Below are 12,452 nucleotides of genomic sequence, written 5' to 3' on the forward strand. Positions count from 1 at the left end.
CAGATGGGACAGAAGGAAAAAAAGTTCTGCCCCAGGAGAATAGTGTAACTCTAGAGTCCAGAGAGGTGGTAGCACCTCCATCTTTGTCATCCAACCCTCACCTATACAGGTTCCAAGCAATATGCCTGCCTGTGAATGTGGTCCTGCGTGGAGCAGTGGGTGGACAGAAATCTCCCAAGGTCCCATCCTACCAAAACCCATTCATGATTGCATTATCTCCTGATCTGTCCTGCCCACTATGTGTCTTACATCTGCCGCAACACAGCTCAGAGAACACCTCAGCCCATTTCACTGTACTTCTTATCCTTTGCATGGGCTGTCTATATCCATAAGTAATCAGAACAGTCCCCAGGCTGTGGGGCTGCTGCCTTCCAGAAAAAATTGCTTAGCAAGGGCATGTTTTACATAGTCTTTCCGGAGTCTACTGGCAGGGGAATAGGTCTGCTTTCTGGTCTCACTTGGAACAAGGGCTGATCACAGTAGGAGTGGGGGGGTAAACCAAGGCAACATTAACTCGCTCGCTGCCGTTCTTGGGACAGATGATCTCCGTCAGTCCCTCTGGTCTTGGCTGACTCAGCAGTTCTCCTGTGAATAAAGGAAAACAATAAAAATATTTAACCATCAGCAAGGCAGATTTTGCAATTTTTGCTTTTAGCATGCCCTTCCCCTCCCCTCACCAAGTAGGTATCCATGACTGATGCAAGTGAGCACAGTAAGAGGGCTTACTGGTCCTGCAACCCAAGCAATCCCATCCATGTAACCATGGTGAATATCCTGGTGCTTACAACTTGGAGACATGCTGGTTGCCACAAATGTAACATCTGCCATCTTTCCTATCTCTGTTTTGAATCACTGCACTCTGACTCAGTAGCTCCTTAGGGATTCATAGCATCTAGATGGAAGATTCCCTAATGCCCCTCTCCCTGGGTACACTTGCCACAACTGCCATGGGACTGCTGCTGCATCCTGTCAGGGCCCTTTGCTACACTACAGTCTGCTGAGCATGTGGATCCAGCTCCCAGCTGTCAGCTCTTCCATAATGGAGGCGATACGAGCTCTGTATGGAGTCAGTAGCAGTGAGGAGGCTCTCACAACACATGGTATCCCTCTGTGAAATGAGTTGCGTCAGCTCCACTGCCCAAGTGCCAAGTTGGCAGCTCCCCACTGCTGGCACCCTTGCAGCATGTAGTTCAGGGCACACACAGGTCAGCACAGTGAGAGGGGAAAGCCAGGTGCCGAGATATGCCCAGCTCTGAGGAACACTTCCCCAACAGCTCGCTCAGAGCAAATCAAGTTTCCTCCTGGCTCCACTATACACATGACTGGCCTCAGGAGGGCAGATCCCCTGGCCATCAATATGCCACGTCCTCAGTATAGTCCAGCCACACCTTAGACTTCCAATAGCAGCAGAAACACCTCTTGATACTTGTCTGGCAGGTAGGATCTGCTCTCAAAGGCAATTGGGATGACAGCATCCATGCCCAGCAAGGGCTCAATTCTTCTGAGTGTGCCTACATTGCTGCTAAACAGACCTACCCAAAGCAGAGTCACCAGGCCACAACTGGCTCAATTAGTGACTGTCTTTACAGAGGCAGGCCAGCTGTAAGCGGGTTGCTGCCACAGGTCCACACAAAACTCTCTGGACCCATCAATCAAGCAGCCACCATGAGCTGTCCCCACTTCCACCAAAACACTCAAGACAGATGGTCCTTGGACTCCTCTATTTTTGAATGCACTTGAAATAAATTCTTCTCCTGTTAAAGAACATCAGAAAATGTCTCCTTGTGTCTAAGCTGAGACTGTCAGGCACCCCAGGAAAAACTGTAAAGAAATCACACTTTGCAGAAGTACTGCCCAGCCTGTGCAGCAATGGCACAACAGTCAGCCCCAGCATACCCGAAGCCCTACAAATGCTCCTTCTGTCTCCTTGTCACACAGTTTCTCTTCTCACTTTCATGAAATAGTAGATCTGAAATCCTTTGATTTTTCCAAAGCATGTCATTTCATATAGTGAAAACAGAGGAGAGGGCTTGGCAAGGAACATACACAGTTCCCCTTGAGAGATACCCCACTTGTAGGGCCAGTAATTCCAGTTTGCCCCTATAGTCTGCAATCTGAATTCACATTTGGTTTGAGTATCTCCCTGTCTCACACCTACACTCAAACCTGAACTGGCACAGCAGCTTTTAAGGAAGGAAGACACTTCTCCCAAACAAAAAGAATCGTGATGGTGATTTGCAATTCAAAGTTAAGTCTGCAAGGCAGCGTCCTCAATTACATGAGCTGTCACCCTTTGAAAACAGCACTGCATTCCATCAAGCACGTACACCACAGGGCTCCACGTCCCAGCAGTTTCCAGTTTCCAACTCCAGGTTGACTTCCAAACTGCAATATTGCTAACTGAAAACATCATCTCTGAAAGACGTGTCATAAAATCAGTGCACCATTATGCGCTTTAAAGACAGGGCAAATATCCATTAGATCTTAAACAAGAGGTGTGCAATAAGACTGGTCTGTCTGCTTGAGCCTTCATTCCCATTTCCATCTTCCCATTTCAGAAATACTTGGATGATGATTTCTCAAGCATAGGAGATTGCTGTAGGGTAATACAGATGCCTGATTTGCAGGCAAACCCCTTCCCTTTGCTCTTCAGTCACCCTCCTTTTCTTCATGGTTTTACCTTCCCCTCTAGGTTGCCTCTGGGATAAAGCTCACCTCACTCTGTTCCCAGTCCCATCCACATCTCCTCCAGCCCCACTCCCATTTCCTGCTGTCATACACACTGTTCCTCAGGAGAAAGGCTTTTCTCACAATTGCTCCATGAGACATATTGTGCACCAAGTGGACAGAAGGTTACCTGGGCCTCCTTCCTATTTCTCCCCCTCTCAGCTACAGGATGTCCCACTGCTTTTCCACTATAGTGTTCTCATCCCCTTCTCTTTGCAAACTGGTCATCTTTGCTGCACAAACTCATTGCAATACTAAACCAGATATAACTGTCTAAATCACATTTCACATCACTGCTGAATAAAAGCCAGTGTAAATTCGATTGCAATATGCAATCTTAGAGCTGTAACAAGCATTGAGACACGCTGCTTGGATACAAGTCTCCAGGCCCAGAATCTTTTGGAGGTTTCTGAAACCTCATATTTCTATTCAGAAATTATTCAAACTGTAGGAGATTAGAAATAGAAGTCTTCAGGGCTACAGTAGGGTAGGGAAGAGGAGATCCAATGAAGTATTGTACTGATTGATACAAAAGGAAAAGCTAAGTGCCTGGCATGTGGTGGTGTTTGCTTGGTTTAACTGCAAAGTTTAAATGCAGCTGGAGCAGCTCATGTCTGCAGCACTTGTTCTGTCCCTGTGTACAGGCTACCCAGTCTGTATTTTGGTTGCACATTCCTCCATGAGCATGTCACAAATTTTACTGGAAACTTCAGTTCCCCCTGTCCTCTCTGAAAGGTTGCCTACAATGGCACACACAGAACCACAAAGCTTATCCTAGTCTCGACATGGACTTTGTTTTAATGTTAACTTCCACAGAAGCCACTAAAGTTTTAACCAAAACTCCAACTACTTCATCTTAAGGCTAAAGACTAAGATAGTTGAGTGTTTAAAGAACAACATCACTTTTCAGCAGACAAATCTGCATCGCTTAAGATGATTCATCTGATTTGAGAGCATGAGCCCTATTTGCAAAGGCCCTTTAAAGCTGGGTATTTGCTGACCAAGGCCTGATGTTTAGATGCGTCTAAGTCCCAGTTCAGTTGATAGCAGAGAGGCACCTGCCAAGCCTAGTTAAAAGCACCTGCAAACAGAAAGCACATGCTTTGGAAAATGCTCCTTTGCTGCCTCTCCATTTGCAATGGCACAAATAGTGCAGAAAAGTTGTATCTGTCCCATGGCCACCTTCCTGATGCTTTGGCACAGAAACTGGTCTCCACAACTGGGTAAAATGTGCTGTACAGCAGGCTAAGGTTGAGACACAAACCAAGACCCTGATATGAAACTACCATGGTCAGTTTGGCCACAGCATAAGTTGGCTTGTAAACTCCACCCAGGCAGATGGGCTGAGTGAGTCACGCTGCCCACACCATTTAAAAGAAACCTGCTACATGTGGGCAGTCACAGAGAAAGGCAGGGAAAAACCTTCAGCCATGCTCAAAGCTCTACCAGAAAGGCCTGTTTCCTCACAGCATTAGCCAGCTCACCTGAAGCAGATGTCAGCAAGGTGTTCTTCACTACCACTGTTTTATCACAGAACAGACACAGCCAACTTTGTGCCACTTGCACTGGGTTCCCAGGCCAGGCCAATGCCTGCAGCCAGCAAGGATAACTGCATGTGCCAGATGGAACTTAGCTGGGTATCACCACTCAGTGCACAAGGAAGACACTTCTACTGCCATATATGCCCAGAAACACGGAAATTTATCAGACTACAATTTTTGGTGAAATACACAGTCAGCCACATTATACCTTCTGTCCTTGATTTACTATGATTTGGGGAGGGATGCCTCCCTCAGAGCTCCTGCCAGCCATCAGACCCACACTCGCTGAAAAGCGCACTTCCCTGACCTTTAGGAAATACCCATGAAATGCCAGATACCCATGACAAATCAGGCAGTTAAGAGGGAGGCTGACAGCAAGAAAAGCGAGTACTTGCAGAAGTGTTTGGTTACTCCATGCTGGCAGCCAGACAAGGCCAGCTGTAAGCCTACTTGGCTGCTTAACAGAGAGTAAGGTTTTGAATACAAGGAAGAAAATCCCACCATTTGCCTTCACACAGCTCCCACTGCCATGGCTGTGCTAAGTGGCACAAGGTTCCCTGTTCACATATCAAGAATTTGCAGCAAGGGCCTAAGGATGAGACACTCTGTTCAGCCTGCCATGCCATCTCCTCTCTCTCAGAGCTCCCAGGAGAAGACATTTGCACAGTATCAGCCTGATGATATTTGTCATTTTCATGCTGTCATTCCTGCTGTCTGGGCCCCATTGGGACACACTGCAGCAAGAAGTGGATGAGCAGGACATGGCCCTGGCTCTGTGGTGCTGCTTCTCTCTCTTCAGTCTGCTAGAGATCTTGAAGAGACAGCGCCCATGCTTCACAACAGGGGCATGAGACAGCCAAAACCAAGCTGCTCCTACAGCTGCCCTGCTTGAGCACTGACCTACTCACTCCACCACATGTCCCAGAGCTGCTCCAACCACGGTTTTTGCAACCCCAACGCTCATATGCTCTTCTACCCTAAATCCCTTCTCACTCTTCCTCCTTGCTGAAGGGCTTCAGACAGCAACTACTGCAAGTGGAGTTCTCAGCCTCAACTGCTTCTCTGTCAAGCCTCCCTTGACTAATCTTTGCTTGTGACATCTCTCAGCATAGCACTCAGCAGTCATGCCTTCAGGAAAGTAGAGAAGAGAACACTTAAACACTGCCTGCATACCAAAAATACACGTTCCATGCTTGGTTTCCAACAGCAGTCGAAAAACAGGGCTTACATGACACCCCTTTGCTTTGCATGCAGTCCTACCCCCTTTCATTCAAACAACTGCAAAGAGACTGCGGTTGGAGAAGCTACAGCTTCTCTGCCTGGCTGTTAGTTGTTTTGAGGTTCAATAGCCAGAGCACTTACACAATTAGATCAAAGCTGTCACAGAGGCAGGATGAGTCGAATAGCCATGTGCACAGATTTCCCCCTTTACTGTAAGCACAGGCAATGCCCTCATACACTGGGATCTTGCAGCCAGCTCTACAGTAGAGAAGAAATCTGCCAGGAGTCTTGGCAGAAGGAGGGGGAAGGAGATGGTGTCTCACAACCAGCCTGCTTCTATTCCATGCCCTTTAAATCTTGTCTTTGCTACTCTCTGCTTAGATGAAATTAATTACTTGCTTCATACAAATGTTGCTGCGCATGATGCACAAGCTTATTCTCAAGCACTGCGCACAGAAAATACTGCTCTGTACTGGTATGAATTTTTAATATGCTCCTCACAGCACTGCCTGCATGTCACGCACAAAAATATTCCCCAGAAAGATAGAACTCTGCAGCTGATTTATTTCTGGAGTCCTGAGCGACCTTATCTACTTGGCCTGCTTGAGGCAGAGGACTGGATAGAGACCTCCAAGTTAGGATTTAATTTTCTTCTCACTAGAGGCTGTTCTCCTGGCTACAAACATAGCAAAAATAAAGAAGCTGAAAGCAGAGAAATCACAAAAGGGAGCAGAGCATGGTGAAATGCCCATTATGAACAAAAGTTTCATAAGCCTCACGTTGCAGTCCCAGTTAAAGGAGCTTAATACTAGCAAACAAAAACAACAACAAAAATTCCACCCTGTGAAAGTGCCCTAGTGGGAGAGACTGCTGTGAAAAAAAAGCAACAGAGAAGACAATTCTGTTGGTAACCACTGATCACAAGGGCACACCGTTGAGCAGAACCACCCATCGGGGCGGCACACGAGCACATACTCAGGAACAAATGAGCCTGGGATTTAATACAGTTTAAAAAGAGAAACAAAAAGAAAGCTTGCTCTGGAAATGTGGAGTGGGAAAGGCAGCCAGTTGCAAGGCAAAGGGCTAGCCTGCAGAGGTAATTCCCCAAGAACGGAAGGCAATAGCACAGAGAAAAGGATATGGAGAGCAAGGGAGAGGGTTAGAGCTTTCCAAAATATGCAAAAGAAACCGATGGCAATTTGCCATTTCTCCTTTGAAGGGTTCAAGACCAAAAACGTCAACAATGACACCTTCCTTGAATACAGAGCAGTCTCCTGGAGGTGCTCAGCTCCACACTAGAGCATCACAACTGCCAGAGGGGCAGGCTCAGCCATGGAGCTGCTGCTTGATCCAAGCACTGGAGAGCTTTCCAGCTCCTGCATTCACAGGACCAGGTGTCTGTCGAGCCATCACCTCATCTCCAGGCCTCACACCTCTAGCTGTTGATATATATATGGCTCACCTTGAATATTCTCCCAGCTGGCTACACAGGAAATTGTTTTCCCAAGGCTCTTAATTCATGTGAGATGACAGAAACACAAAATAACCTCTGGAAACAGACAGAAGTGCTTTTCAGCTTGGAGCTGACAAGTCAAGCTTCAGGACCCAGAGCCGCAGTTTTCCAGGCGAGGAACCCCAGACCTGCAGCAGAAGCTGAGCTCAGCTCAAGCCCAGGCAGCCCTTCCCCACAGCAGCTGAGATCACCCTGCGCTTTATCTCCTACCCATGGAGCTACCAGACTAATTACCCTGGCAGGAAGCCTGGGGCTGTGTCAAAGGCTAAGGGGCTCTGCAGGGCCTGTCCAGGAGACACACGGAAACAGATGCTCTACCTGGCAATCACTAACTCTAATTTTAGCCACTCAGGGAAGGGGAGAGTCACACAAACACCAGCTATGGTCTGAAAGGCTTAAGGGGGTTAAACACCCCCCTCCTTCCCCAAGTCATTATAAGGTCGGCTAGATCTTAACCCATCACTATCACAGGAGAAGAGGACATTGGCACACCTCAGTGGTTGCAAAATCTCTAGTGAAGCCTTTGGCACTGAACTGAGAATACCTCTGGGTGGAGGAGTTGTGAGGAAAGCATTCTGGATGCTTGACTCAATAGCTACAGGAGGATAATTATTCAAAGTACCAATTTACAACTTATACACTAATATCCCCTCAGGAGTTATTTCAGATCATCCTTTCCCAGTGTGACAGTACAAGGTTTCCAAGTATAAAACTTGGAAAAATCTACATTTGTCCCAAAACATTAGTTCATTATCTTCTTCTCAGGCACAGAGAAGTTAATTATAGTTAGAACTGGAATTCAGTTAAAAGTAAAACAAAAAACCCCCCATTCATTTCCCAAATCACACGATTTGGTACTTACTTTCTGCACACTCACAAACGAGAATGTGGAGAGCAGCAGAAAATGATCAAAACAGCTCCTTCAAAATAACTCCAGGAGCAGTCATGAAAGTTTGAGCCCTTCTGTCACCTTCTGACAGTATCACATAAGCAGCTCAGAGAAAGGATGGTTGGCATCTAACCTATTCCTAAGCCAGTGCAGGTAACTGATCTACCAACCATGTGGCTACACAATGAATGCAACTTCTCTCTCCTCTTTCAGCAACCATGAAATACTGAGCACAGACAGCATTTATGCAAGGTAACACTGACATCTCAGCAAATTGCCATGAGGCTCTAGAGAAGGCTGTGACTTTTGACACCACTGCCCCTTCCAAAAAGATAAGAGAGGGGGATGAACATGATGTCATTTCTCCACTCTGTTCCATCAAACTCAGTGTACTTCAAATAGTATTTCAGCATGAGTAGCTTCCCTTGTCCAGCTTCAACTCTACCTTTTCTGTTGGGCACTCCATCCTTCTCCCTGTGCAGTGGGGAAGGTGGGAGCAAGCCACGTCCTCCCATTACTGACCGTAGCAGACACTGGAGAAAGGATGTGACCAAAAGGGACAAGCAAATAGCACAGCATAAAGGCTTAGAAAAATGAGAGGAGGCACTGTGGAGAAATTGAGAAAACAAAGCATCCTCCAAATTGCTGAGTATTTTGCTGTCTTTCTAATATCTAAAAAGCTTCTTGAATTAGCAAGTTGCAACACAGCACTTTCTGACGACTGCAATACAAAGCCATGAAAAATTGATTTGCCTCATTAACATTTTAGGACCTTATTAGCTGGAACGAAATTGACTGTCAAGGCATTTTAAGGGAGAGTCATGGTGTAATGAGCTCAGTGCGAATTATCCTCATCCCAGAATAGAAATAGGCCTGTCACTGAGTAACCAAGCCCAGAATCTACCTTTTGGTTATTTTTAATTCCACCCCTTCAGCCGTATCTGCCATGAGCACTTTCTCAATCTGCCAAAGCAAGGCACCAGCTGGAGAGAAAGCTGCAGCCAGCCCCAACCTGTCTGTTCTCACCCAGTAACAGCAAGGCATGACTGCACACAGAGCATCCACCTGAACTCCAGACAACACTGGCTGCAGACAGTTCAAACAGCAACAATTCCCACCAGTCTGAGCCCACCTTTCAGTACTTCCAAAGTACTTCCACCAAACAGTAATTCCAAAGCTATTACACCTCTATCACAGTGAAGGTGCTGAGCCTTCTTTCATCCAGATGATCAGCACAATGCAGGTTCCACTAAAGGAAAAAAAAAGAGCTCTCAATGACATTAATGTAATAAACAAAGTTAACAAGCAGGGTTCACTGAAGTTTGGAGGGAGCTACCAGGACTGGTCAGCATCCTGCTACCTCTCTGGCTCTTATGTTTGGATCACAACACATTACTAGCTGGCCATGTGAAAAGCCAGCCCCTGAAGCAGGGCTTACAAGACTCAGTCCCGCTGACTTCCAGCCTTATGCAACTTATGAAGCAGGGCCAGACCTCTGCCTGCCCTTCTGCTAAATTTAGAGAATTAGGCAAGTCTGTAAGATATTTTTCCTCACAATAGTCTAGGTACAATACTGCACCCTGAACTGACTGATTATTTTCTGCCTGCTCCAACTCAAACACTAGAAAGCCTTGACACAGGTACAGTGTGGTGCACTTGAAGAAAAGCAATAGGAAGCACAAGCTGCAGAACTCCCTGCTGCAATACAAGGGTTCACAAAGAGACCAGACCATTTACTGGCGAAGTGTCTTTAAGCATTATTGAAGACACAAATCTCTGTGCTGAAGACAGACAAAGGCTGGAAGAGCACTTGGGTCAAGTTTTTTTCCTTGTTGACTTGCTCCTTCCCCACAAGATGTCCATGCATGCCATGCCTGAAGGTAGGATCCTGCCCATGAAACCCCTCTTCTAGAAATTCACCAAAGTCCAGCTGGGCAGTGAAAGGCATGAAGTTTCCTTTGCAGTAACCTTTTTGCTTTTATATTTTTATTATTTACTTGCCTTTTGCCAGACAAGAAAAAGGAGAACAAACCAAAACACACATGCAAGACATGTATGTACGTGCCCTGCCCAACGGTTTTCCCTGAAATTAAATAAACTCCTTTCTAGGTGAAAGTAACTTGGCTCCATGAGTTGCTGTTGCCTTAGGGCCATTCCAACGCTTCAGTGTGTTCTGCAATCTGAATTGGAAGGTGCTATATTTTCAAACCTGTTGTGGTAACTATTCTCTCCCAGATCATTTAAGGTGAGATGCCTGTGCAATACTCCTCTGGAAAGCTATTTTGGTCACTCTAAAACATTTGCTGTTCAGCAGGACAAACACAGAGCCCACTTAAGCACAGGAACTTTTTTTTTTTTTACCCTTCATCATTGACTAGTCTAAGGAGCAAAGTCTAAACACCATAGGTCCCACTCATGCTCAAATTTTAAATCAATTGTTTTACCTGGTTATTGAACTGGCTTAAACTAATCTCTGTTTTAATCTATTAACATGACTTTGTATTGAAGTCACTTTACTGCAGAATTTGGTCTATGCATGTACGTCACAGAATTTATTCTAAGCTCATGCTTAACTGAAACAAAATGCCTCCTTGGCTCTTTTCCTACAAAGCTACCTACTTTCTACTAGCTAATAACAATCCCCACACTACATGCTGACCACAGGTATGGTGTTAGCTGACTAGGAACCTGAAGTTTCCTTAATTACAAGGACATCAGATATAATTTGCTTCTCTGCATATATTTTTTCCCTTTACACTGAAGTTTCATAAGTCAAGTGTTTCTTCCTTGTCAGACATAGTGTGGTGTAGATTTGCATCAAGCTATATAGCTAAAATCAGAGGGAGCAGAGCACTAAGACCACTGGCCAACTTTCCTCTTGGTCTCATGCGTTAGGCCACTAGAAAAGCATTGCTGGTGCACATGGCAGTGCCCAAGCAGCACTCCACAAAGCTCAGAGCCTGAGTTTCCCTGTGCCAACAGATGTAGAGAACTGATTTGTGTTTCATATCTTCTCTGTTTGGTTTTAAATATATTTGTTATTACCAAAATTGCTGTATTCGAAGTCTCAGCAAGCTGCTGGCTTTGTATTGTTCAATGATCGAGAACAAAGCTTTGTCTATCCTTTTACCATTAATAGCTTTTACTTGTTCCCTTTCCAGAGGGGATGAAAACTAATAATTTAATTCTTTTTTTTTAATTTTTGTGGTGATTCTTTAGCACTTCCAATAATTTAACCATTCTTCTCTGAACCCTCTAGTTCCCTAATATCCAAACAAGTGACAAGTAATAACTGTAAATCAACAAAATAGCTAGCTTTTGCTTAAAAATACCTTTTGCCCAAGGAAAAGTGTTTACTTATAGACTTAATATTAGAGATTGTTTTACTATCTCTGCCAAAACAAATTCTTACTACTTTTTATTCTGCCACTGAAATGCCTTCCAATGGTAAGTCACACCAATTCAGAAACAATAGCTTTGCTACTTAACTCCTGCAGAGCTCATTGCCTGCTAAGTGCCATCTGTTCTGGGTTCTCAGTGCCCAAAGGTAAATTGCAGCATCTATTTTTGCTGCTTAAAAATCACTTCTATGGTAGTCATGCTTACTACTGAAACAGGAAAGAGCCCTGGGGCCTGCAAAAAACTCATCAGCATCTCAGAGAGGCAGCAGTATTGATAGGAGAACACTTAATTCCTCCACTCTCTCCTCTACTCCCCAGCACCTTCCCAGGAGATCATGGGACTGTCTCAGAGCTGAGCTCCTTCCTGGTACCCTAGCTATTTGTGCTGTAAACCTGTATTACTTCCAGGTTTTCTCCAGGCAGATTTCCACCAGGTGATAACTCTGATATACTTACCAGTGTCACTGCAACACAGCCCTGGCCCCTCTCCTTCAGATGTTTCACCAACTTACCTGAACTGCAAGCTTGCTGCTCTCCTCTGAATATGCCCAGCACCAATCCCCTCAGAGGGGATCTGTCTTAGGAACAGCCAGCCTTAAAACTTCCCAGTCATTTACTCAAACTGATCGAAGAGGAGAGACTCAGGGACATCTTAAGTATATGGTTGAGATATCCCAAGAGCGAGGACTACTGGGATTGAAAAACACATGAAGCAGCAGGATGCTTGCTCTCAAATGTCGTTCAGCATTGGAGTTCAGGCCCCTAGCCAGGCTTGCTCTGAGGGGAGATGAAGCAGGTGTGGCAGCTCAAAAGCTGGCTGCTGCCAGAAAAGTGGGCAAAATGCCAGCATACAGGAGGAGAGGAGGACATGTTTCTGGGCAACTCAGAGTTCACGTGTTATTTTTGACAGTTCACTTTACACAATACAATGGCAGAGCAACAACCAAAGAAACAAGATCAGTCACACACAAATGGCCATCAGAAGAGAAGCAAAGAGCACCCTTTCCCCTGCTGCACTTTGTCCAGGACCACAGTTTGTTTTGAGATGCAGGAGGCCCCAGAAGACTACCAGTGTTTTGGACGCAGAGGGTTGAAAGGGGAAGCATAAGCCAGATTGGACTAGAGCAAGCCTTTCCTTCTGTCCCCCGCCACCACAAGTT

The 12,452-nt window shown here is 45.6% G+C and overlaps 1 protein-coding gene across 2 annotated transcripts in view; it reads right to left on the reverse strand.

The window, feature by feature from the left end:
* Window positions 1-12,452, reverse strand: part of MFHAS1 (multifunctional ROCO family signaling regulator 1) — a 35,394-nt gene that overhangs the window by 5,171 nt on the left and 17,771 nt on the right. Inside the window, exon 2 of one of the 2 annotated variants that reach the window (XM_051790575.1) lies at window positions 459-585. In XM_051790575.1, coding sequence (XP_051646535.1) covers window positions 459-585 — 127 coding nt within the window. Of the gene's footprint in view, window positions 1-429; window positions 586-12,452 lie in introns of both variants that reach the window. The other variant, XM_051790576.1, reaches the window with a different exon arrangement.

This window comes from Manacus candei, unplaced genomic scaffold, assembly GCF_025592945.1.
Source record: "Manacus candei isolate 608988 ecotype Guabito, Panama unplaced genomic scaffold, ASM2559294v1 h1tg000028l, whole genome shotgun sequence".
Classification (NCBI taxonomy): Eukaryota; Metazoa; Chordata; class Aves; order Passeriformes; family Pipridae; genus Manacus; species Manacus candei.